Raw genomic sequence first — 24,831 nt, 5'->3', positions numbered from 1 at the left:
CGGGATTTTATAAGCTATCAGAATAATCCTTCAGGTATAAACCTTCAGGAACGTAGCGAGTTAGGCACGAGGTTGGCTAACGAGTACGTCCGATCTCTAGCTCGGTCCGATCAAGAAGAACTACCAGCGGCGGAGCCACACTGCTCCCGCCTACAAGTCAAGTTGGCAAACCTGCTCGACCAGTCTACCAACATAACAAAAATGCCAACTCGTGCTTACGCTCACCCAAGAGAAAGAAACCTCTTGACGTTCCAAAGCCTTCTACCTGTCATTTTAGTTCAACAACACGCCAATGGCGTTACTCTCTACGCAACTTTATTTCAACAATGCGCCAATAGACGGCGTTACTCTCTACACAACTTTATTTATTTTGTTACAACCAAATAATACGTAGCTCAACATTGCTAATCGATTTTATACAGGCGTCTAAAATAATGAACTATAACGCTGCAATACGTCTTTCTGGTGTCAGGGTTCGACATATTTAAGTGGGGCTCCCATACAACAAACGTGATTTTTCTGCCGTTTTTTGCGTAATGGTACGGAACCCTTCGTGCGCGAGTCTGACTCGCACTTGGCCGGTTTTTAAATTTTTGAATATGGATTATAAGCTCCTGTGTTCGATAAATCCCCACTGCCCGTTAGGAACTGCTAACTGGCGATTCTATGTGGTACGTATGCGGCCACTACCCCGCTAGCCGTATGTAGAAGTTATAAGGGTTAGTTAGGTCTTTACTACATATCTGTCTAATCTAATACCTTTAAACGAACAATTCTTGTTTATTTATTCATATGTATATTTCGGGGATCTCGGAAACGGCTCTAACGATTTCGATGAAATTTGCTATATTGGGGTTTTCGGGGGCGATAAATCGATCTAGTTAGGTCTTATCTCTGCGAAAATGCGAATTTTTGTATTTTTATACATTTTCCGAGCAAATCATAAGATAACAGTAAAGTATGACTCACGCTAGACCGGGCCGGGGCCGGGCCGCAGCTTCCGGAGCCCCGTTTTCTATGGAAAGCACCACGTGATCACCGAGCAGCCGTCATAGAAAATGACATGTCGGACGCCTCGGCCGGGCACGGCCCGCTCTAGCGTGAGTCATCCTTAAAAGTTATGAAAAAGAGCCATCAAATTGTTATCTATTTGTTTTTGGAGTTAACTTATTAAAAATCGATTTTCATATATAAGCCCGGGGTATGAATTTATGGTGAGTAAAATCAAACGTTACGTTATGTTTGAGACTAAAATACTTAGTACAAGTTGTTTTAAAATATAGTACCTATGTAGATTAAAGTACTTACCTTTACTGAACTCATTTATTGATTTTTTTTATAAAATAATAAACAAGCAGCAAACCATTCGTTAGGAGGTTTGGTTCACTTTTTCTTTCCTGCAATTAAATTAATTACAATAAATACTACTCTACTGACTAGTTTGGCGCGATGACCCAAAATGAGTTTTGGCTTCAACACAAGAGCACGCCATGGTCCTACGGAGATTCACGCCAGTTTTCACTGACGCCGAGCTTCCGGAGATATGCCTCCACTCTATCCGCCCACCGATACTTAGGATGACATACAGGACGGCGTCCAGTCGGTCGACCCAAATATGCCCTCTTTATAGTACGATTTTCACCCATTCTTAAGAGGTGGCTCCCCAGGAACACAATAAATACCTACAATAAATATTCAAGTGAAATTTTATTAGTAGGTAAGCAAATAACTGAGAAGTTAAACACTTGTTAAACTTAAAGACACATATCAAGAAAATTGTGGTTTCGACTCATAAGGCAGGAACCGGAGCTTAGGTGTTAAGTAGCCCAAATTTACAAATACCTAATAGCCGCCGAAATGTCTTTTTAAAGTAATAAAAGCTCTTACTACGACTAAGAGCGCTTTACTTACTTTTACTGCACTTTACAAAGTAATAATGGCTCTTGATGAAGTTTTCGTGGTAAAAACAGCTCGACTACTTACAGTGATCTGACGTGAAGGACGGAATAATTCATTTGGAATAGGCAATTCGTTCCGCAGTTGTTTGTTACAATTTGTCACATAGTGGCATTGGCATTAGGGCTGACATAATTCAGGGGAGCTTAGGTCATGACTTATCAATTCTCGCAGAGTTGGGCGTGGGGCATTTGCAATGCTAATGTGTTGATCGTCATCAACATTTGACCGACCTTTGGCCTCAGATCCCGGTGCGGGGCTTCCAACGTGCCGATATTTATTGCCCTCGATGCCTATCGTTTATTCCTATCTACCTACTTATACGCCGAAAGCGAATCATTCGTCAGGGACAACGATAATAACCGAGTTGTGGGAACTTATCTATAGGTAATTGTTTTTAGCAAAGATTGCACTTCATTGGATATAGTTTTCTGCTACCGGTACACATACATATCAAACTGTTTCACTCCATTTTATGTTAGACCTATGATGGGATAGGGTAAAAAGAACATTGTTTTGGTCGGGGTAAGACGAACACTGACGATTCCATAGTGTTCTACTTGTACCGGTTTCTTCCGGGTCTTACCCCAACTCATCTTACACTTGTTTAATATAGATAAGGACCTATAAGTAAGTAATACATTAAAAAAAATCTAAATAATGTAATTTGTGAAATAATAATACTTATTCTTTCCCGAGATTTATTCCACGCAAAATTCGTTAAAAAGCACTCCGTAAAATGTATTATTCTCGTATACCTTTGTTCGCAATTTCACCCTTTTAGGAAATCATTCCCGAGATAAAATATTCTACATTTTGAATATCGTATATTAACCAACAGCCAACATTCTCTAATTTAAGATTCGTATAAAAATATCAAACCCATCGAATAAACAGACCGAGTTTATATAGAAAACATACGTATGTGAGTACCCGACTGCGTAACTATTTGTGTTAGTATATAGGATAGGAACTCACGAAAATATTTTTCCATTGCCGCCCCAGAAACGGTTCTCTCAATATTTTATATTAACATCCGCATTTATCCCGCGCTCCGGTAGGGCAACAATCCTTTCCTTATCTCTATACTTTATCGTAATGACATCGACTGAGGAAAGGGGTGCGGTGCCTAGTGCCCAGGAAACACAATAATCTGAAGAGAGGCTTGTCTGTGATACGTATATTTACCAATTAGGGATGTAACTGTATAATGGTATGTTTTTGCGTTATCTTTCAGTTGACTTGCAAAGTTTACTCTGGGATCCTGCCCGAGTCCGGCTCACAGATAGTGGAAAAATAGGAAAAAGGTAAGAGTCCTTGGGGGAATTAAGCGCTTCCTAGTGAAAATAGCTGCGACTTACTTCGATGTTGCAAAATTTACCTCGTCGTAAAAATAGATGATTGACCGTGTAAAAACTAACAACTCTATATCATTCCAGGCGGTCTAGCATAAGTTTGCGTTCTCGCGCGCGAGTCCATACTTGAAGTCGCGCTAGATGTATGGAGTCGCGCGCGAGAACGCTACTCATGCTAGCAGGTCCGATAACATTAGCCACTAGAAAATATTAGACACAGAATTTTCTATGAAGTACTCGATACGGTAAACAAAGACAATAATGACACCTGACGTTGTTGACTTCTGCCCCTTAAGTAGTTCAGGTGTTTTATACGGAAACTTTATTTATTTATTGTAAACTACAATTAAAATATTGTATTATTTAGAAATTATGGTGTGAAGGTGATTAACGCTAAAATGATTGGTGGATAGATTGGGCGGAAACATTTTTTTCTTCAATATTTCTATTTGGATCGTATTATGATGGAAAAATGTTACTTACAAAATGCACTTTGTCACAATAAAGAACCATTTTTCCGTCTGTCTAATCCTCTGGTAGGTATAGTGGTATAGTTATATATTTCCCCCTTCAGATAACATACAAGCCTCAATTAGCTAATTTAATGTTTTATCCCTTTCTTGCAAATACATAAAACATAAGTCAAAATGACAAATTAAGACACAAGATTAATACCCAATTTTTGAGTCTTGTATTGGTCTTGTAGCGCGTTTATGAATAACACTTTGGCTTTAGTCATTATTCTGAGCTTTTGGCTGTCTAGTTACGAATAAATGCGCGGGAAAAATCAAAACATCAACCCCAATTAGCTAATATATAATCTATAAGTATAGGTAGATACTGCGAATTGAAGGTGCTCCCTGTTGGCATTCAATACGTTTATATTTTTCTGTCGTAGGCATATATAATATGACCTCGGGAATAAGTCGGCCGGGAGGGATGCTACAAAAATCGAAAAGAGAGAATTTATATTAATGTGAGTAGGGTACGGAAAAAAGCCTTTATAAGTGGCAAAAGTGCTAAGTTCAAACAGCGTTCAAAATAAACATCACGAGATTGGGTTGCCAGTCAGTCGACTGTTGAATAGGAATCTTAAATAATACTTCAATTGAATACGGATGAGGAATTCTTTTTTACTAACTTCTGTCCGCGACTTCGTCTGCGTGGAATGAGGATAATTGATAAAAAATATCCTGTGTCCTTCTCCAGGCCTCAGAGATAATTATCTCCATCCTAAAATTTAATCTAAATCGGTTTAAGCGTGAAGAGGTAAACAGATATACAGTTATTTTCGCATTTAAAATATATTAAATAAATAAGAATTTAGTCTACACCTTCATATTCTTTCAATAAATATAGACAGCAGGTATAACTTATAGCAGGTATAGCTAATTATTAATCTTATCAGTTCATATTTTTGTTTCAAAAACACGCAAATATACTAGGTACCTAAAAATCAAATAAGACTGACATTGCCATAGGTACCTATTATTAACGCAGGCGCTAGACGCGCTCCTTTTTATGAACCTTACCGAAGGGTGATAATCAGAACCGTATTTCTAAGCTTGTGCTGTCCCTCCGTAGGCCAATCGGTCTATCTTTCTGACCGTCCGTCTGTCTGCTAGCGAGCTTTATCTCAAGCAAGAATCGTTACATTACAGGTAAATGTTTGAATATCCTCAGAGTGTATTTTTCTATTAGGTACCGTTATTTCAACAAATAATAAAGAATTTACTAAAGTAAAAATTAGCATAACGCATAACTAACCCTTACTCGCAGAGTGCGAACTATCTAACTTCGTTCAACTTGTATTTGGTCGGTTTTTAGGATTCCGTAATAAACTAGTTTCGCCATATCCGTCCGTCTGTCCGTCCGTGACTTTGCTCCGTGATCGTTAGTGCTAGAATGCTGCAATTTGGCATGGATACATATATATGGATAAAAAAACTGCGATTTATTATTTAGCTTCCTTGACGCCAATCAATGGACGCATTATCGGTGTGTCACTTTTTTGTCATTGTAAATCGCTAAATGCCAAACAAGACTAAAAACAAGAATGCTTAATAACTCTGTCACTCCCACAGCTGTCACAAAACAAACATGTCGCCATCTCTAAATGTAGATTCTAAGTTACACAGTACACACTCACCGTTATAGTCCCCTTTGCGGTTGTTGGAAACTAGGCGTTTGTGGCAGGAGCTTTTCACGTGCCATAAATTAACCTCACTGTCCGATTTTTCGCCTGATTACTGGAGATCATTTGCTTCAAGTCGATGCAGATGCAGATGAAGTTTTTGGTTGGCCAATAATAGATAATAAACAACAAGATCATGTCGGGCCATGCTCAGAGTATTTAGCGTTTCGTGGTTACCGGTCAGGCACAATATGCTGCCATGAACGTGGGCTAATAATGGCTAATATGGACACATGAATAGAATTCTGTCATAAAGTTACCATGCTCTTTTGTAGTTGGGTGGACATTAAGTACAAGCAAAAGGGTGTTCCTTCGGAGCATTGTACCTACCTATTTTTCCTGGCTTAGTCGATCATGTTTGCTATAGTTTTCATTGAAAGTTGTTACTAAATTAATCCTCACTTCACGTGCAGGGAAGGTGTTTTTTTTAATAGCACTAACGGTCAGTGAGGGGTCGCAGATAACCTAACCTAACCCACTTTTCTGGTTTACACTGAAATTTCTTGGTTTTTACTTAAAACGTGAAACAAAGGAAAACGAATTCTATTTTCCAAGAAAATTGGTTTAAATTCCATTGGCTTAAACAGAGGGCCTACCGTGAACCACGTTCGACGTTTTGCCTCCCTGTGGCACTTTCGTACGAATTGACAAGTGCGACAGAGAGGTAACACGTCGAACGTGGTTCGCGGTAGGCCCTCTAACAGGCCTATTCGGATTTCGAGATAATCACAAGATCTTGGGACGATTTAGATATCAACTAGATCTACATTAGATATCGACTAGATGTGACTTGGATATCTAAGTCATAACTTGTCGAAATCGTTCAAGAGGACCTCCAGAATCGCGGAAACGTGAAATTTAACATATCTATCTTACAAATATCTTTAAATTATCCGTATCGTAACTTGTTGAAGTCTAGTAGAAATCTAATTCATTTTCCGAATCGAGCCGTAAGTATGGTGTGTAGGACGAGGCTAGCCCGAGTAGCGCGTAGGAGCTTTTGTTACCTTGTGGGATAAATTGGACTGCGTTATGGAATAACGAACTACTTAGTTCGTTATTCCATAACGCAGTCCAATTGGAATAAACAACTTGACATTGACAATTGACGCCCTTAAGGTGCAGTGGGTTCAACCAGCAGTTTTTGAAAAATCATAGCACTGTTTTGGATCACAATACGGTATCCAAAAAATATTAGCAGTTTTAGGTCTTTGTATTTATTAATTTGGGTAATTTCATCGATTCGAAACCTAATTTCTTAACTTTCGCTCGATAGAAAATAATCACGAACATAAAGTCTAAACCAACTATAAAAAAATTAACTATACAAATTTTGTATAAAAGCGAAAAATATAAAAATTGCTTCTGAAAATGTGGGATTATATTTATGATCGCACTCATCGATTATTTTTTTTTGTTTTATTTATAAAATTCAAAAACAATATTTCCGTAATCCTGGGCTCGCATAGTCATCTCGCTCACGCTTATGCTCAATGAGAGTGAGATATATGAATCTGAACCCACGGGGCCTAAAAATCGCCCTGTGCTGCCCCCTACAAATAACTCACGCTCTCTAGAAAGTTTGGTTTGTAAGTAGATATTACGAGTAGATAAAGAACAGATAAACAATTAAACAAGGAGATATGTTTTCATATTTATTAAGTCTATATACTCCAGGGTCTTAGAGGTTAAATTTGTATCTAATTCTAATAAACTAAATTAAAATACTACATGTACAAAAATGGTTTATATACATCAATTTTAATGCAGGTGCGTACCCAATTTTCTAAAAGATAATAATAATAAAATGGATTTACAATAAACATTTATACGATGACATTATAACATTGAGACACATAATATGAAGGAAACCTTAGTTTTAAAATATTGTTACGAATATTGATAAGTTAAACATGATTAACCGATGTCTATTTATACCTAGTTAAATAGGTACTTACACAATAATGGTATGAGTACGAACAATGATCTCTTTGATAGTAACAATTTTTAAAATTGACTGTTATTAAGGGGTAAACACTTTTTACTAGGTAGTGAATAGAAGTTGATTCCTCGAACTAGTAGGTACGTGGCCGGAGCCGACGTAGCGCCCGCGTACAGTATACGCGCCAGCTTCAATGATTCAACAACACAGCACAATCCATCCCATCCATCTCTTCTACAATTCATCGAAGCTCATGCGCAGCCAGTACACGAACTCAAACAACTCAAGCGCTCATGATGCGTTCGTTAACCATGCACTCACAGGTGCATCGTAAGCACTTCCCATGAATATTTGGCACAATTATGCGTTTCACGCTTGCATTCTATCCACAGGCGCTCTACTACGTGTCTGAGCAAATATAGGTATGCATAGAGATATCTACAGAAATAATTTCGTTATTAGTTACACCGTCTTCTCTTTACTTACATTATCTTGGTGAGTACTTAATGCTACTTATTTACATTTCACAATCAGTCGTAAATATACAGTTACGAAAAATTTGGCAGCTAAATTCTTTATTAATCGATTAAATACGCCTCGAAAAAATGATTTCAATTTAATATTCGTGGCACTGTTTTAATACTTTATAGGCCGGTCTAAAAAGCTTATCTATTTTATTAATATATGTAACTATGGATATCCAAATTCGTACTGTAAAACTTGTTAAATAGATAGTTATTTAGTAGGTATATTTAAAAGAGGTCAATTTTGGTGCTAGGATAATTATTATTTACCGCCTGGAACTGATAATTACAATAAATAAAGAGGATGTCTATGATAGGACGGGATGAAACTTACTGACTGACAAGGGAGTCGTCGGGTTTATGTCCCGATAGTTCCCCGAAACAGTGGACATTACTGTCCTCGTTATAACATAACATCAGCGTGATCGATACATGAAAGGGTATTGTCAAGATTGAGTCAAGAGAGCTCTTATTTAAGGAGTGGCACCAAGGGAGACATTCTAGAAGTTGGTGTCGTAGTCGGAGCGTCGGCGCGAGTAGTGCGAGCGCGGGTACTCGCCCGTGTACCCGTACACCTGGGAGCCGCCCGTCTGCCCGTAAATCTGCGATCCACCGCCGTAGCTGCCAACAAAACAACGTTTCAGACTCTTGGTCGCCGTGTTACGGCGGTACAATGTGAACTCGTGTTAGTTGATCGCCCAATAAGTACACACATATAAACCCTAGTCCGATACTTAGAACTTCTTGTAAATGTATGTATGTATATATAAACAGACAAAATAAGCATTATTAGGTCGTGTTTAAAAATGTATAACTGAAATAGAGGTTCTTAGATGGCAATAAAACGTACCTAACGATTTATTGTCATGAAGTTGCTCTATTTTAAAAACCCGGTGGTTTAGTGCCCAAAAGTTATGTGCCAAGTTATATGTGCAGATTCGGAGAACAAATCAAAAGGGTGCTGTAGAGCAACCCTAATGTAACTTCCCTCAATTTACTTTTAAGTTTTAGCAAATGGGAGGCTGAGAAAAGTATAGCACTCTATCACAATAATATATTTCATTCTTACCTAATATACATAGTTTATTATGGACTTATTATGGACCTAATATGAAAATCAGTCTACAAGAGTCGCACGACGCGACGGAAAATAAAAGTTCCTACTACATGAGAACAAAGTACAAATGGATGTACGTTTATTTTTCTTAGTGTTTGCACTTTGCAGCTTACCCGTAAGCGTTGCCTCCAGCGCCATAGATTTGCGAGCCGCGTCCAGAGTCCGGCGTGTAGTGCTGCATGTACTTCTGCAGCTGCGGCGTCCACTCGGAGCGCCACGAGTCGCCCGGCGTCGGGAACGCCAACTGCTCGATGAACGCCGTCGACATTCGCTGTCATTAAAAAAATTGCATAATGGGCACGTCTATAATGGTTGAAGTTAAAATATATTTTACTTCTTATACTTTCAAGGGCTACCATTATTTTCTAACTGGACCTACTAATTGGGAACCGATGAAAAACCGATAGTCGGTCGGTAAACCTATTTTATGTAAATATTACCTTTTTTACATGATCTAGAATATACTTATTAAACTACATTTATCCTAGTAAAACTTCATGTATTCATTGATTGTATAAGATGTGCATGGTTCTAAAAAGAGACCAGCCCCAAGCGTACCTACAGCGTCATCTACATTAGCTGTAAAATTCATGTACCCTGTTTCCAATAATATTTATTGTGTACATAAATGACCATGCTAGCTTGAACTCATAGGTATTTTGTTAATTCCTATCTATTTATTCTTCCTAGCCCACACCAATACACTTTTTTATTAAATCACCCTCCCCACCATGCTTATCATTCTCATAAACAGCCTATTCGATATATTTTGAGAATAATGTTAACCCCATAATCCCCTAAATTGTATAACGTGACGAGTAGGTAATTGCGTTATGAAAAAGCCCGAGACTACTGACTCACTTCGCAAACCCTTTTCCAACCCCTTTTTCTTCCACCACATTCATCATTCCCTTCATAATGTGTAGCGTAAACCGTTATTAAATACTTGATAAGTTGCAGCTGACAAGGACGGTCTTTTTCATCTTTATAATCAAGGAATTAGCGACAAGAAATGCCAACTAATGCGTTAGAGCATATTGTACTCATTAATCAATCTTACCCTCATATTTTAAATAATGCCTACGTTAATAGAGTTTTGTAGATCTAAGTATACAAGAATAGTTATATTAGTGTTAAGAATTTTTGCCAGTTGCACCATCCACACTTGACAGACTGATCAACATCACCCGGCGCGCCGCGGCGGTTTACTATAAAACTTTACATACAATAAAATTTAGCGAACTCTTTAACGATAACAAACAGTTTGGTGCAACTGATCCTTTATAGAGTATCTTTACTACTTGTAGTAATCATAAAGGTTACAAACAAAAGATATTCAGTCACACATATTTATAGCCATGTAAAATATAACATTTTAAACTCTCGCGTTTTGTACACATATTTGTTTAATTTTCAAATTACAATGAAATTATATCACGGTAGACCCGTTTGTGTAATTAAATATGTAACCATGTAAAATGTTCTACGGAAGTAAAATTAGTTTAAGGCAACAACCTTTCCTGAAGGCAAATAAGGTAGATCACGTTCCTTCATTTGGTGCATTTCGTCGAAGCCTCCCATGTGACTCTTATCCAACTCGCGAAGCATGTCCTCACTGAGCGGTATAGGCTGCTTGGCTTTGGAGCTTTTCTGCCGGTTCACTAACTAAAATATAAATAGGGATTTATTTATTAGTTTTACTTGCTTAACATTGATTGCCAATAAAACAAATGAAACTGTGTAGCGACAGGCCAAGGGGGTTGCCGATGGCCCACAAAAATTAATATGAATTTTCAGACCTTTTCCAGTAGGTTCGGTACGCGGGCCGCCGGCGAACCACAAGCAGGTTATTAATTATTTCGAGTAGGTACCTAACTTTCTTTACACTGCTAGTATAAAATATTTAACATTAGATACCTAGAGGGCAATACGAGCGTACATCTTGACATCAAATGATATCCAAATGATGTCATTTAGTTATCATTCGCGCGTCCATTTCGCTCGTACTTGTCCGTAAATATTGGCGCAAGCGAGACGCATCGTCGAATGATAACAAAATTACATTATTTGCATATAATTATGATGCCAAAATGTAAGTATTTTTTATGATAACAAAGAAAATGAAACTTACAACGGTGACGCCGAATATAATGACAAATAGTAAAGACGCCATCGCTATAACAATAACTGCGATTCCCCACTGCGGCAAAAAGGATTCCTCTTCTGGGATGACAAGCGTCGGTTCTTCTCGTTTCGGCAGTACTGAAATAAATAAGCAAGTTTAATTACTATGTGGTTACTTTTGACGATTATTAGTCGGCGAATGAATAATTTATAATCAATATAACTAAAAGCACATATTAGGATTGTTATGAATTACCTATGAATTCCGTGTACGCGGGGTCCATCACGAATTTACCAATTTCTAATTTCCCAGCAGATTTGTCGATAGTTTTAGTCATCTTTTCATTGCTTTTCTTCATTCTATCTTCATCAGGTTGATCACCCAGCATCACGTCTGGGTCCAGCTCCTGCGGTTCCTCAGGGACGGGCTCCATGACGGAACCTGGCTTAGCCTCATGTAAAGATTTGTGAAACAGTTTCTTTAATTCTAACGTGTCCACTCTCTTTTCTACATCATTCATCTCGATGAAATAGTCCACTAGAACGGAACCTTTACTGAATCCGTCAATCCTTATTCCTTTGTACCATTTGCTGAGAAGGTTAGACTTCGAGTAGACAGAATTAAGCTGCAAGAAAATCATCTTGGTTAATAGGAATAAAAAAAAATAGGACTTGCATAATTTCATAGTAAAAACTTTATTATGTTTAGGACATAAATAAAGCTGTTTAAAAAAATGGTTTAATGTACTTAATGCAACGAAGCGTGAATAATGATTAAAGTAAGGGTATAATAATGGATCATAACAAGTTAATTTTCGAATTATAAACGCAGTCAAGGTTGTTTTACTATTATATTGCTTTTAAAATGGAGCATAAAAAGTGAGTTGCTATCACTTTTACCTCTTGTTTTACTTCTTCAGCTAATCTTTGCCATTCTTCGGTATGATGGTCTAATAACTCTGGTACCCATGTTACGCCTGGAATGAAATAATAGCAAAATTACATTATTAAATATATCTAATTTACTCACAATTTGTTGTAAAATACAAATTGTGAGTGAACTTTCCCAATTTTCCGCACATAAATGTATTACTATTGCAAGTAGAGTCGGACCAAAAAAAGTCTGCAGCGGATTTGATAGCCCCCGCAGTGCAAGTGTCATTTATACGTCATAATTTCATAGAAGTTTGACGTTTAAAATAACACTTCCACTGCGTGGGCTATCAAATCCACTGCATACTATTCTTGGTCTGACTCTATTAGCTATTTGCTTAACATTGTTTTAGGTTACCGCGAAAGTTATTCATGTTAATGAAACTATTTAAGCGGATTCTATCGGGTATCGCGTTATTAAAATGCACCCCAATATTTCGAACCCTTTATGACAGCGTTTGTGGTCAATGGGAGACTGAGGAAAAATATATTCATCCCCGTCAAATTTACTATGTGGAAACTATTAGGTAGCTATCTACTTACTACAATACAATATAATAGAAATACTCTTTGTTGCACACCTCATTACAGAAATCAATACAAAAGTTACTACACGTTACTATACATTTATTATTTCATAGATATTTGTTTCATTTAATTAGGACTGACAAAAATAAAGGTAATTATATTGATGAAGACCCAATTACAAAAGGAATCATAAACACTAACTACTAGTGTTTAACATTTTTTTATGATATAGGAGGCAAACGAGCAGACGGATCACCTGATGGTAAGCGATTACCGCCGCCCATGGACACCCGCAACACCAGAGGGGTTCTAAGTGCGCTGCCGGGGTGATTTTAAGATGGGAGTACACTCTTTTCTTGAAGGTTTGAAGGTCGTATCGGTCCGGAAATTCCACAGTTGAGCTGTGCGAGGCAGGAAGTTCCTCGAGAAACGCACAATTGAGGACTGCCAAGGAATTGAGAGACAGACAGCCCTACGTCTGAACGTGGTATGCACGTGACATAAATGACAATCACTTCTTAGGAAATTATGGTAAATGTCTTAAACATACCGGACACAATTTTGATAGTAGCAGCAATATCACATTCATGGCGGCATACGCCAGGAGTGGTGGAGGGCGGCGGCGCAGGCGTGGTTGTCGTGGTGCTGACGACGCGGCGAGTGGTCGGCGAGGTGCTCAACTCGGGAGAAGGACTGGTAGCGGTCGCGTTCCTCTGAGCCTCCAGCAACTTTTCAATCGAAAACGGTGTCGTAGATGGAGTGGGCCAGCCGGTAAACTCAGTTGATGCTCTACGAAATGAAGGAGACCCGTGAACAAGTACAACAAATGACCTAATAATATATTTTAATATATTTATATTTTTTTTATAATTAAGAGATGCATAGTAAGCAAAATAAAACAATGTTACGAGTATAATGTCACTGTGGCAAGAGTCAAATTGGTCTTGTACCACACAGAACGTATGAAAAGCTTTCAAGGTGCAGTAAAGTTCAGGTCCTTCCCAGAACGCAGCTTGCTGATCACTAAGCGGACGGCAGTGCGTGCGTGCCCGGGAATATTGTTATAGTATAGACCGACCGCTTAAATGAGTCCTCGCCTGCGCGGTACGGGGCGACGGGGGAGGACGACTAAGGGTGGCGGGGAAGGTGCGGGCGGCAAGCGTACGGCACCCGCACCTTCCCCGCCGCCCTTAAGGTGACAGTCCATTTCCAACGACAGCAGCACTACCATTCATTTTACTATGGAAATTGACAATAACACCGACGCGTTCGCACTAGTAGTGCAGCTGCGGTCAGAAATGGCATGTTACCCTTAGTCGTCCTACCTCGTCGCCCCTGTACCGCGCAGGCAGACGTTCGTGATATTTTTTCTATCGATCGAAGTTTGTTTAATCAGGTTTCGAATCGATGAAGTTACTAGAAAAAGGCCTGAAGATTGTTATTCATAAGCTATAAATATGTTTTGTGTAACTAACCGTATTGTGACCTAAAAAAGCGCTACGACTTTTAAAAACTGCTGGCTGAACGCACTGCACCTTAAGTAATGAGAGTGGCAAGAGCAAAAAAAAATATTGGAACAAAGAAGCTGTATCTCAATTACCTTGTTGGCCAACCTTTCTGGATCTTGGGAGTAACTGGACTTGGTCCACTCTCGCCACTGGGCCTGGGCGTAGTTTTCCTTACGGGTTTGCTTCCTGGCCTTGATGGGAACACTAGTTTAATTCCCCCAGGAGCTTTCGTAGTTGAACTGGGCGCCGCTGTTTCTTCACTTTTATTCAATTTGAAGCCAGGTGGAAGCAAATTAGAAACATCTGCAATCTTAATACTATCCAACGGATTGCCGCTCTTATCGTTATCAGTTTTGTTTAACTTAAATCCAGGTGGTAATAACGCCGATATATCCACAGGCGAAGCTTTTACAGGTTGTTCAATTTTGGGGGCACCTGTTGATGGATTCAATTTAAAATCTTTAGGTAAGAATGCAGAGATGTCTACCTTTTGCACTTTGTCCAAAATATCTAGTTTGCTAGATTCTTTACTAGTGCTTTCTTCACTTGCAGGGAATTTGTATCCCGGTGGCAATAACATACTTAATTCATCGTTTGGCACATGTTTTGACCCTTCTTCTTGAGGTTTATTTTCTTTGGGTTTATATTCCTTAGGCCGAAGAGATTTGATATCTAGAAGTATAACTTTGTTCTTAGAACTTATGCCTGATGAACGACCTTGCGTGTTGTTTATGAATGGTTCTTCCGTCGTAGAAGTAGGTGCAGGTGTCGTGGTAGTCGTGGTGGTGCTAGTGCGTTTGTCTTTATAAGACAATCTAGGCTTATAGCCGGGAGGTAGCAGTCCTGTCAAATCGTCCATCACAGTCACCAATGACGGTTTTTTTCTAGGTTTCGGTGTGGTGGAAGTAGTAACACGCGGAGTAAACTTTTTGATCATAACTGGTAAAGGTTCCGGCGCTGATCGCTCTGTTGTTACTGGAGCTTGTGTACTCTTTAAAGTAAATATATTTAAAGATGACGCTGTAGTTGTAGTTGTTGTAGACGTTGTGGTTGTCGGTTCTGTCGTGGCTTCCGTTATCAACTCAATATTCTTGTTTGCTTTATCCAACGAGCCCGAAAGTACAGCACTTGATAATTCTGATTGAATACTGTCAAGTTTATCATTTATATTTTCTGTAGACGAGCTGGTAATTAATCCACTTACTTGCTCTCGCGGATCTTGTGTAATGTTTTCCTCGTCTTCTTCCACGCTTTCATCATTATCATCGGTGAGTACTTGTTTTTTTTCTTCTTGCTCAACAGTTGGGAATGGTAAAAATCGCGCCCCAGAAACACTCCGACTAGTCTGTACTGAAGCCACTACTACCCAATTTTCAGTTGTGACGGGCAAAGATGTATCATTGTTATTATTGTCGGCCATAAATGCAGTTTCTGTGATTGCACCTATCTTTTTGGTACTCGGTGCATATGTAACGTCTTGTATAGATATTGTACCGTTTACTACGCTTTTCGTAGTCACGACGGATACTACTTCTTGACCAAGAATAGAAGGAGTTTCTATAGATGTAAGATCTTCTTCAGAGCTCGTCATATTGTTGTTAACTTTAGTATCGTTCTTCGATAAATCATCAGATTGGTCAATAATAGGTGTATCGACAAATTGCTTGAAATTATCATCTTCCACCATAGTGTTGTTATCTGGTTTCATAACTAACACATCAAATGATTCAGTTACAGTTGTATTAGCTTCATATGTTGTATTTTCTGGTTCATCGGTAGCATCGTATTCATCATAAATATTAGACGTCGTCGTTTCCGTATGCTGATTTATATGTTGAGGCGGTTTAGTGGTATGTTGCACTTCGGTGCTTTCTGGTTCGTCATAATAAACATCCTCATATTCTGAATCAGCCAGTGCTTCCTCGCTACTATTCTCCTCGTGAGAATTATAATTTTCTTTAACAACTGTTGTGGTTGATGGGACTGGAGCTGTAGGTGGGTTACTTACTTCTGATGACAATTTAACTGAAGCATCTTTTGGTACATTACCTTCATTCATAGAAGAAGCATCTGGCTTGCTATCATCTGAAACTTCTGAATATTTGCTATTGTTAGACTTAATTACTTGAACGTCAAACGAACCTTGTGTATGTTTCATTAGTTCTCTAAACGAACCGATATCACTTATATCTTCTTCAAGTAAGGGCTCCAAGTCTAAAAGTCCTTTATATTCTGTAGATGAAGCATGATAAGGACTTGATTGCGAATTTGGTTGCCTAAGGTTATTGTTCCTCGAAAATAGTTTTCCCGGAACATTACCCAAGTCAGTGTTCTCTTCTTCTAATTCTGAATGCTCGTAGTTAGTAAACCGTGCAGCATTCGGTTTCACATTTTGTTTTATCTTAGGGATTATCTTGTTTGGATTGTAAGTGGTAACCCTATGAAGATCGAATAGATCTTGATTATCATTGTCAATATCTTCATCATGAGCGATATGTCCACTTTGACCATTACTTTTCAGGCTATTTCCATCGAAAGGTATATTTTTGAAACGTGTATTTTGCAAATAATCAATGTCAGGATTATTTATTGTTATTTGACCCAAAAATGTTTCTGGTTTCGATGGGTCATTTTGATATGCTATGGAATGAATCTGTGATACATTAGGTCGTTTAGTTGACGCTGGGTGTACAATTTGGTAATTATGAGGTAGCGCTGGCCTGTACTTTTGGCGTTGCTGAGGGTTGTAATCGGGTTGATTGACATAATATTGGCCTCCAGATTGACTCCTACCCGTCGGTAATTGGAAAGGTGACGGGTTCTGATTGTAATTTGGGCTAGGGAACCTGACGTAGCCGTCATTGTAGAGAGGTTGTTGCGGCTGTGGTACTCGGAAAGAGTCCCCGTGTTCGTAGAACGTCGGCGGTCGACTCGGGAACAGAGGTGGTTGAACTTGAGCAAAGTTCTTTTCTATCGGTGAGTAATAAAAATCATTTTCGTCTGAAACAACATAAAATCACAGTTAAGTACTGTTATGATTTATACATTTATAACAATATTATTCATTCTCAAATATGTATCAGTATAATTGTAATTCGAATGTTACAAGGGTGACTTGCAAAGAAGGGTTTAAGAGCGCTATTACATTTCGGCGTTGAGCGAGTTTAGGTATTTTACGCGCTGCGGCAGGCCGTGCGAGCTCAGTATGCCGATCCCTTCTACCACACTCGCACTACAATGATGGATTAAACATTCTTGATCCTTCGCGAAGCATATTGAAATCAACCATAACAACACTAACTGTACTTAACTTTTAAAGTTCTAAAACTGTTATTTGGTAAGTACGAAAATACTAAATGCAGTGCAAATGTACATAGGGGCTGTTCATAAATTACGTCATCTATTTTTGACGATTTTTGACCCCCCCCTCCCCTCAAATCATCCAAAAATCAAGCTTCGGATGAATCTGTTTCCTCCTACGTCATGTTACCATCATCCGATGTCCAGACCCCCCCCCCCCCTCTCCTCCCATTTGAAACGACGTAATTTATGAATAGCCCCATACTCGTACTTATGAAGGTATATTACTCGAAAGAAATTATAGGTACCTACTCGCTTATTTACATGTTTCGTCATTGCATTTGGTACCTATAGGTTGTAAAGTTTGTATCAACGAGGGTTTAAAAACGAACTGGTACTGAGGATCTGATGATGATTAAGGTGGTCACGGATACCAATCAACCATGTAGTAACATGATTAGGCTCGTTTGATTCGTCTCAACAAGATATTTGACACTGAAGATACACAGGGTCTGATGATGGAGCTGGAAGGTGGCCACGGGTACCAGTCTATCATGTAACTAAACAACTTCGTGTTTGGGCTCGTTTGATTCGTCTCAACAAGATCTTTGGCACAAGATAATACTCAGGGTCTGATGATGGAGCCGGAAGGTGGTCACCGGTACCAATCAACCATGCAACTAAACCACTTCGTGTTTAGGCTCGTTTGATTCGTCTCAACAAGATCTTTGACACAAGATAGTACTCAGGGTTTGATGATGGAGCCGGCAGGTGGTCACCGGTACCAATCAACCATGCCACTAAACCACTTCGTGTTTAGGCTCGTTTTATTCGTTTCTATAAGATCTTTGACACAAGATAGTACTCAGGGTCTGATGTTGGAGCCGGAAGGTGGTCACCGGTACCAATCAACCATGCAACTAAACCACTTCGTGTTTAGGCACGTTTTATTCATCTCAACAAGATCTTTGACACAAGGTAGTACTCAGGGTCTGATGATGGAGCGCGAAGGTGGCGACGGGTACCTGTCTATCATCATCAGCTCCATCATCAGACCCTGAGTAGTATCTTGTGTCAAACATCTTATTGCGACGAATCAAACGAGCCCAAACACGAAGTGGTTCAGTTACATGGTAGACTGGTACCCGTGGCCACAGTCCAGCTCCATCATCAGACCCTGAGTACTAACTTGTGTCAAAGATCTTGTTGCGTCGAATCGAACGAAGCCAAACACGAAGTGGTGTAGTTGCATGGTTGATTGGTACCGGTGACCACCTTCCGGATCCATCATCATACCCTCAGTACTACCTTGTGTCAAAGATCTTGTTGCGACAAATCAAACGAGCCCAAACACGAAGTGGTTCAGTTACATGGTAGACTGGTACCCGTGGCCACAGTCCAGCTCCATCATCAGACCCTGAGTACTAACTTGTGTCAAAGATCTTGTTGCGACGAATCGAACGAAGCCAAACACGAAGTGGTTTAGTTGCATGGTTGATTGGTACCGGTCACCACCTTCCGGATCCATCATCAGACCCTCAGTACTACCTTGTGTCAAAGATCTTGTTGCGACAAATCAAACGAGCCCAAACACGAAGTGGTTCAGTTACATGGTAGTCTGGTACCCGTGGCCACCTTCCAGCTCCATCATCAGATCCTGAGTACTATCTTGTGTCCAAGGTCTTGTTGAGACGAATCAAACGAGCCTAAACACGAAGTGGTTTACTTGCATGGTTGATTGGTACCGGTGACCACCTTCCGGCTCCAACATCAGACCCTGAGTACTATCTTGTGTCAAAGATCTTATAGAAACGAATAAAACGAGCCTAAACACGAAGTGGTTTAGTGGCATGGTTGATTGGTACCGGTGACCACCTGCCGGCTCCATCATCAGACCCTGAGTACTATCTTGTGTCAAAGATCTTGTTGAGACGAATCAAACGAGCCTAAACACGAAGTGGTTTAGTTGCATGGTTGATTGGTACCGGTGACCACCTTCCGGCTCCATCATCAGACCCAGAGTATTATCTTGTGCCAAAGATCTTGTTGAGACGAATCAAACGAGCCCAAACACGAAGTGGTTTAGTTGCATGGTTGATTGGTACCGGTGACCACCTTCCGGCTCCATCATCAGACCCTGAGTACTATCTTAAGTCAAAGATCTTGTTGAGACGAATAAAACGAGCCTAAACACGAAGTGGTTTAGTTGCATTGTTGATTGGTACTGGTGACCACCTTCCGGCTCCATCATCAGACCCTGAGTACTATCTTAAGTCAAAGATCTTGTTGAGCCGAATCAAACGAGCCCAAACACGAAGTGGTTTAGTTGCATGGTTGATTGGTACCGGTGACCACCTTCCGGCTCCATCATCAGACCCTGAGTACTATCTTGTGTCAAAGATCTTGTTGAGATGAATAAAACGAGCCTAAACACGAAGTGGTTTAGTTGCATGGTTGATTGGTACCGGTGACCACCTTCCGGCTCCATCATCAGACCCTGAGTACTATCTTGAGTCAAATAAATACATATAGAATGTCAGGTCGTTTCAAATATTTTTAATCCTGTCCGGTAGTTTATTAAACTGTACCATTATAAATTATAATACTATAAAAACAGTGCTAGGATCAAAGTCTCTCGTTGCGGTTTACACGCACACAGTATAGCGTTTTACACGGCGCCCGCCGCACACAATGATAAAAAACCTCGTCGTCGCCGTTGAAAATGTGCGGAGCCGACCGACACACGTCCTGCCTCTACAAGCTCTGCCGCGGCACTGAGCTGGCGCAGCGCGCGTCATCGGTAATATAGAGTAGTTTTCAAAAAATTGCCAAAAAATTATAGTAGAATTTCATAAACACTAATGTATACCAACAGCATAAGCAAACGTTGCAGATTGCTTGAGTATGAAAATGACTTCGATATTAAGTAGATTTTCGTAGGTATTGACACTTGTTTCGGAGAGAAAATCGAGTTCGTTTTACTTTGATTTTCTCTTTCTCAAAGGTATGTAGGAAAAATATAGTTTGATATGCCTAAAGTACAGGGTATTAGTAACACAAAATAGCCAGGTTTAGCAGAGTAAAATTCTCAACATTTCCAAATAAGAGCTCGCCATTCAGTGCTTCACGGGGTTTTTCGGAAACGACCATCAGAAAAAAAATCATTACTAATTTAATAAGTCCTTTTTCTAATATTTACAACGATATTTATAAAGATAAGAAGACGCTTTTACTGGAACAAGTACTCATTGTTTCTAATAATGAGCGCAAAGTCCTGAATTTCGTCGACTAGTATCATCAATTTTGCATTATTTCGACTTTTCTTGTAAGAGCGCTCTTAATTATTTTTAATCAAGTTCAAAATTCCAGAAGAAGGAGGTTGAGTCTCAATCGGATGCATGTTTTCTTTATTAATTTTATTGTTTGTTCATTAATGCATTAGGAATCAAGGGAACTCCTCAAATCTTAAAGTACCTATCATCATATATATAAAACTGAAAAACCAGAACGGGATAAAAAACGAGGGAAGAAGCGAGATGGCGCCTTACAAATTTCTAAAAAAGATTTTGACACGTTTCTCGAATACGACGCACGTATGATAAGAAAAACCTGTTCAAATCAATTATCTACATATGGGAATAGAACTAGAGCATAAAAACTATCGCTTCCGATGCGTATTTAATTTAAAATAATGAAAAGAAATTTTCATAACAATCTTCATTTTACGACATCGGCCATTTCTCGGCAACTCTCGGTTGCTTTCGTTTGGCGGTGCTACAGATTAGACCAAATAATCCGTAAGTTAAAGTAAACTAAATTATGTTTGTCATGTTGGTATACGGGTATTTCTGAGTTTTTTTACACAAAGTAAAATAAAAAGTGCTGTCAACCTCAACCTTAGTCTATAGAGCCCATACGAGTGATTTATGTCATATATGACTTATCATTCTTATCAATCAAAGTAATTACTATATTATTATTATCAATTTGTATTTTGTTGTTTTAAATTTATTTTTGAGTTATATTATTCAGATTGACTTTCACGGCTTCGGCAAACATTGCCATTCGTCCGGGGAACGGGCTAAGAATGCTGAGATGGGCCAAAAATACAAAGTTGATAGTAAGTTATGTAGGTAGATTAAAGTGCATGTTCAGATATTATTGAGCGACCTGATAAAAATAAGCAAATGTACAGTCAGCAGTCAGCCAAATATCGTAATATAATTTTGTTGCCATAGAAATAAGGATGTGGTCCGATATAGTGGCGAAATATTGAGAGACAAAAGCGGCTAAATTCAGTGGTGGCTCGGACACTTAGAGAGAATGGAAGCGGATCGTGCCGTGAAGAGAGCGCAGGTACTTGGGACAACAAAATGGGAGACGCCCGAATGGACGTCCTAGGTCCCCGCTGAAACGACGTAGTTGTTCAAGACCTGCTCAACCTCGGCCATGGCGACTGGCGAGAGCTATCGCAAGACCGAGAGGACTAGACTACCTATGTTTGTATGAAAAGGCGATTTAAGGGCGGTGGTCGTCCATATTCGTCTTAAGGCGAAAATTAATCTAATGAACGTTTTTGCAACTAGGTTTATAAGAATAAATAATAATTTTATCTTGAAACAAGTTTTAAATAAATACGTGTAGATGAAAAAATACAATCTTGCCTTTTATCAAATCACATCATTATTTGACAAATTTGCGAATTGAGTTATCCAAATAACGGCTACAAATAAGAAATCCCTATCACAGTTTTAAACCATGGCAGGGTTGAATACATAATAATGTCGGTATTTAACTAAACATAAGACGAACTCTTTATTTCATTTACGCGAGCGGAGCTGCGGGCCCGTCTAGTTGTAGATAAAAATACAAAAACACTTTTTTTGTATTTTCATCTATTTGGAACCGCCGATGAAGACCAGTACGGATATGATGGTCGTTCTTGTCTACGTGACAGCGTCATAAAACGGTGTCCGTCACTTTCTATCCCACGGTGTTAAAAAGTGACAATTATTTTATCACATGGATAAAGATGGATAAAGCCATCCATAATACGCCGGCTGAACGACGCGTATGTTATGTTGTTCGTTAAGTTTGTTAAGTAAGTTAAACATGTTTGTCATGGTCGAAATCTGATAATGGGTTCCACGGGGAATTGAGGGAGCTCCACAAACCTTATAAGCATACTTATAGTAACAGAGGTAATATTTTTACCTAAAAACCAAGCATTTGAATAAACAGTGCTATTTGGTGAAATGGAACTCCTGATGAAGACCTGCGGCAGAATGCCAGAGATAATCGAGCTGTGTCAAAAATCTAGGCATCGACCTCGATTTTGATATTTGCGGCAGCAATGCAGTCGGCAATAATGTCACGCTGCAATACTGCAGTAGCAATGCTGAGAAAGAGTAAAGCACGGTCAGATGAAATTCATAAAGATGACACGCATATGTTTACGTGTACAGTCGCCATCACAAATATAGCATCGGTCAAGCTGTTTACAAATATCTGAACACACCGTCTATTATCATTATCAAGATGTTAAAGTGCATGTTCAGATATTTTAAAGCACATTGGCCGCTCTAATATATCTGATGGCGATTGTATAACATGTGTTTTTCATAAGTTCGGTCGCTTTTATCCAAATTATCTCGATATACCTACATAGCTCGATCATCTCTGACATTAAGTCCTCCATTTGGACCTCGTTGTATTTTATGACATAAAGTTAAAAAAATATATAACATTAATTTTAAATGAACGTTGACGTTTTTTTTGTAGTTTTTATTCTATTTAAGATTATCTAGTATTTTATTTACCTCAAGTGAAAATCACAAGAATAGGATACGTTTTTTTGTAGTTTTTATTCTATTTAAGATTATCTAGTATTTTATTTACCCAAGAGAAGCTGTAGTTATAGAACGGCGGGATTATTAAAAACTCGCAGTAAGCTCTACTTCTTGTACGGGCACAAACAACGCTCGGCGCAGCACAACAATCCCTTGCGTAAAACCATAAAATAATTCTTTATGTAATTAGCTAACTAGTCTCTACGTCACTTTATGCGACGCAAATGAACTGGCGATAGTTATGTTAAATCACACACTAAGTAATACATATTATGTTATGAAGTAAGTAAAGTACTACTACTAAAGTAAGTACTTATAACAAAATATCATCTATATTTATTGTATGTATGTGTGAGTGGATCCCATTAAATATACTCGTAGGCATTGAGAAATCGGGTTTTTACTTGCCTTACCGTCAATAAATATCTTAAGAAAGTATACATATACATATTACATGGTATAACGAGACAGGTGCCCATTTATTCCCGAGCCTCGTGTAAGTAGGTAGGTACTATATTACTATATTCCCTGAGATTCGGGTCATATTATTCGAGAAAGATAATCGCGAGGAAATTACTCGCTCACGGATCATATACCTAATTAGAAGGTGAGCCTCATCACGTCTGGTGAGGGCACATCGGGATCGATACTCTTACTAGTGGCTTCAAAATAGACTAACATATTTTTTCATAAAGAGGAAGAACATTTTTTCATAGAGGTACCTATTATTGTCTCACAGATCCTTTTAAAAAAAAATCTAACGTAATGACGTTCGCGAATTATAATGTCGCGTCAAGGTCATTTTGAACAGCTCGCCCGCTTACCAACTTCTGGTGCTGACTGTACCAATTATGTAATAAATTCTCTGCATATAATAATAAATGCCAATATGCAATGTGGGTTTGGCAGAGAGCGTGACGTAATTTATTTCTAACTCCTTATTGTACGTCCTTTAAGGCGGTAAAACAAAATCTACTTATAGCTCGATGTTTAGAACCGACTAACATGTATTTTAAGCCATTCCAAATGCTAAGGTAAATTTAGTTTAAATGCATAATGCGGCGCGTGGTTATTCCTGAACAACTACGTTTGCACATCAAATAATACGCCTCGCTGCACAAAGGATAAAACGGAAGCCTTTTAGCTATCACTCTCCTGTCTGTATATTCTAGTGATACGCTACGCGTTACGCGTCTCGGCAAGCGCTATATACACAGTACGTTTGGGGGATGTGAATTTGTTTAAATACAATAAGACTAGGCAGATTAGACAGAACTAAAAAAAATACAGAAGGTTTAATATTTATCTATACAATTTATAAATAGGGAATCACGTCGACTTTTTTTAGGGTTCTGTAGCCGACAATAAAGATTTGTATTGAGAACTTTCAACGAAAATTATTGTACAAACAATTAGTTAAACAGTTTTTGACTTTTCTTCAATAACTCCCCTTCTGAATAAAAAGACATCAGTACCTAATGCATATATACGTACGTCTTCT

General features: G+C 38.8%; 1 protein-coding gene across 1 annotated transcript in view; it reads right to left on the bottom strand.

Annotated features, from left to right (window-relative positions):
- Window positions 1–8,468: 8,468 nt before the first annotated feature.
- The window catches only part of LOC134804504 (mucin-2), a 93,112-nt gene continuing 76,749 nt past the window's right edge, over window positions 8,469–24,831 (bottom strand). Inside the window, exons 3-10 of the mRNA XM_063777567.1 lie at window positions 14,274–17,181; window positions 13,224–13,462; window positions 12,113–12,189; window positions 11,469–11,838; window positions 11,220–11,350; window positions 10,604–10,753; window positions 9,202–9,359; window positions 8,469–8,592 (exon numbers count right to left, since the gene is read on the bottom strand). Of these exons, the coding sequence (XP_063633637.1) occupies window positions 8,472–8,592; window positions 9,202–9,359; window positions 10,604–10,753; window positions 11,220–11,350; window positions 11,469–11,838; window positions 12,113–12,189; window positions 13,224–13,462; window positions 14,274–17,181 (4,154 nt within the window). The 3' untranslated portion in view covers window positions 8,469–8,471. The remainder of the gene's footprint in view (window positions 8,593–9,201; window positions 9,360–10,603; window positions 10,754–11,219; window positions 11,351–11,468; window positions 11,839–12,112; window positions 12,190–13,223; window positions 13,463–14,273; window positions 17,182–24,831) is intronic.

This window comes from Cydia splendana, chromosome Z, assembly GCF_910591565.1.
Source record: "Cydia splendana chromosome Z, ilCydSple1.2, whole genome shotgun sequence".
NCBI classification, from domain to species: Eukaryota; Metazoa; Arthropoda; class Insecta; order Lepidoptera; family Tortricidae; genus Cydia; species Cydia splendana.
Note: the sequence above shows the minus strand (reverse complement) of the source record. Positions and strands in the feature narration are given on the sequence as shown.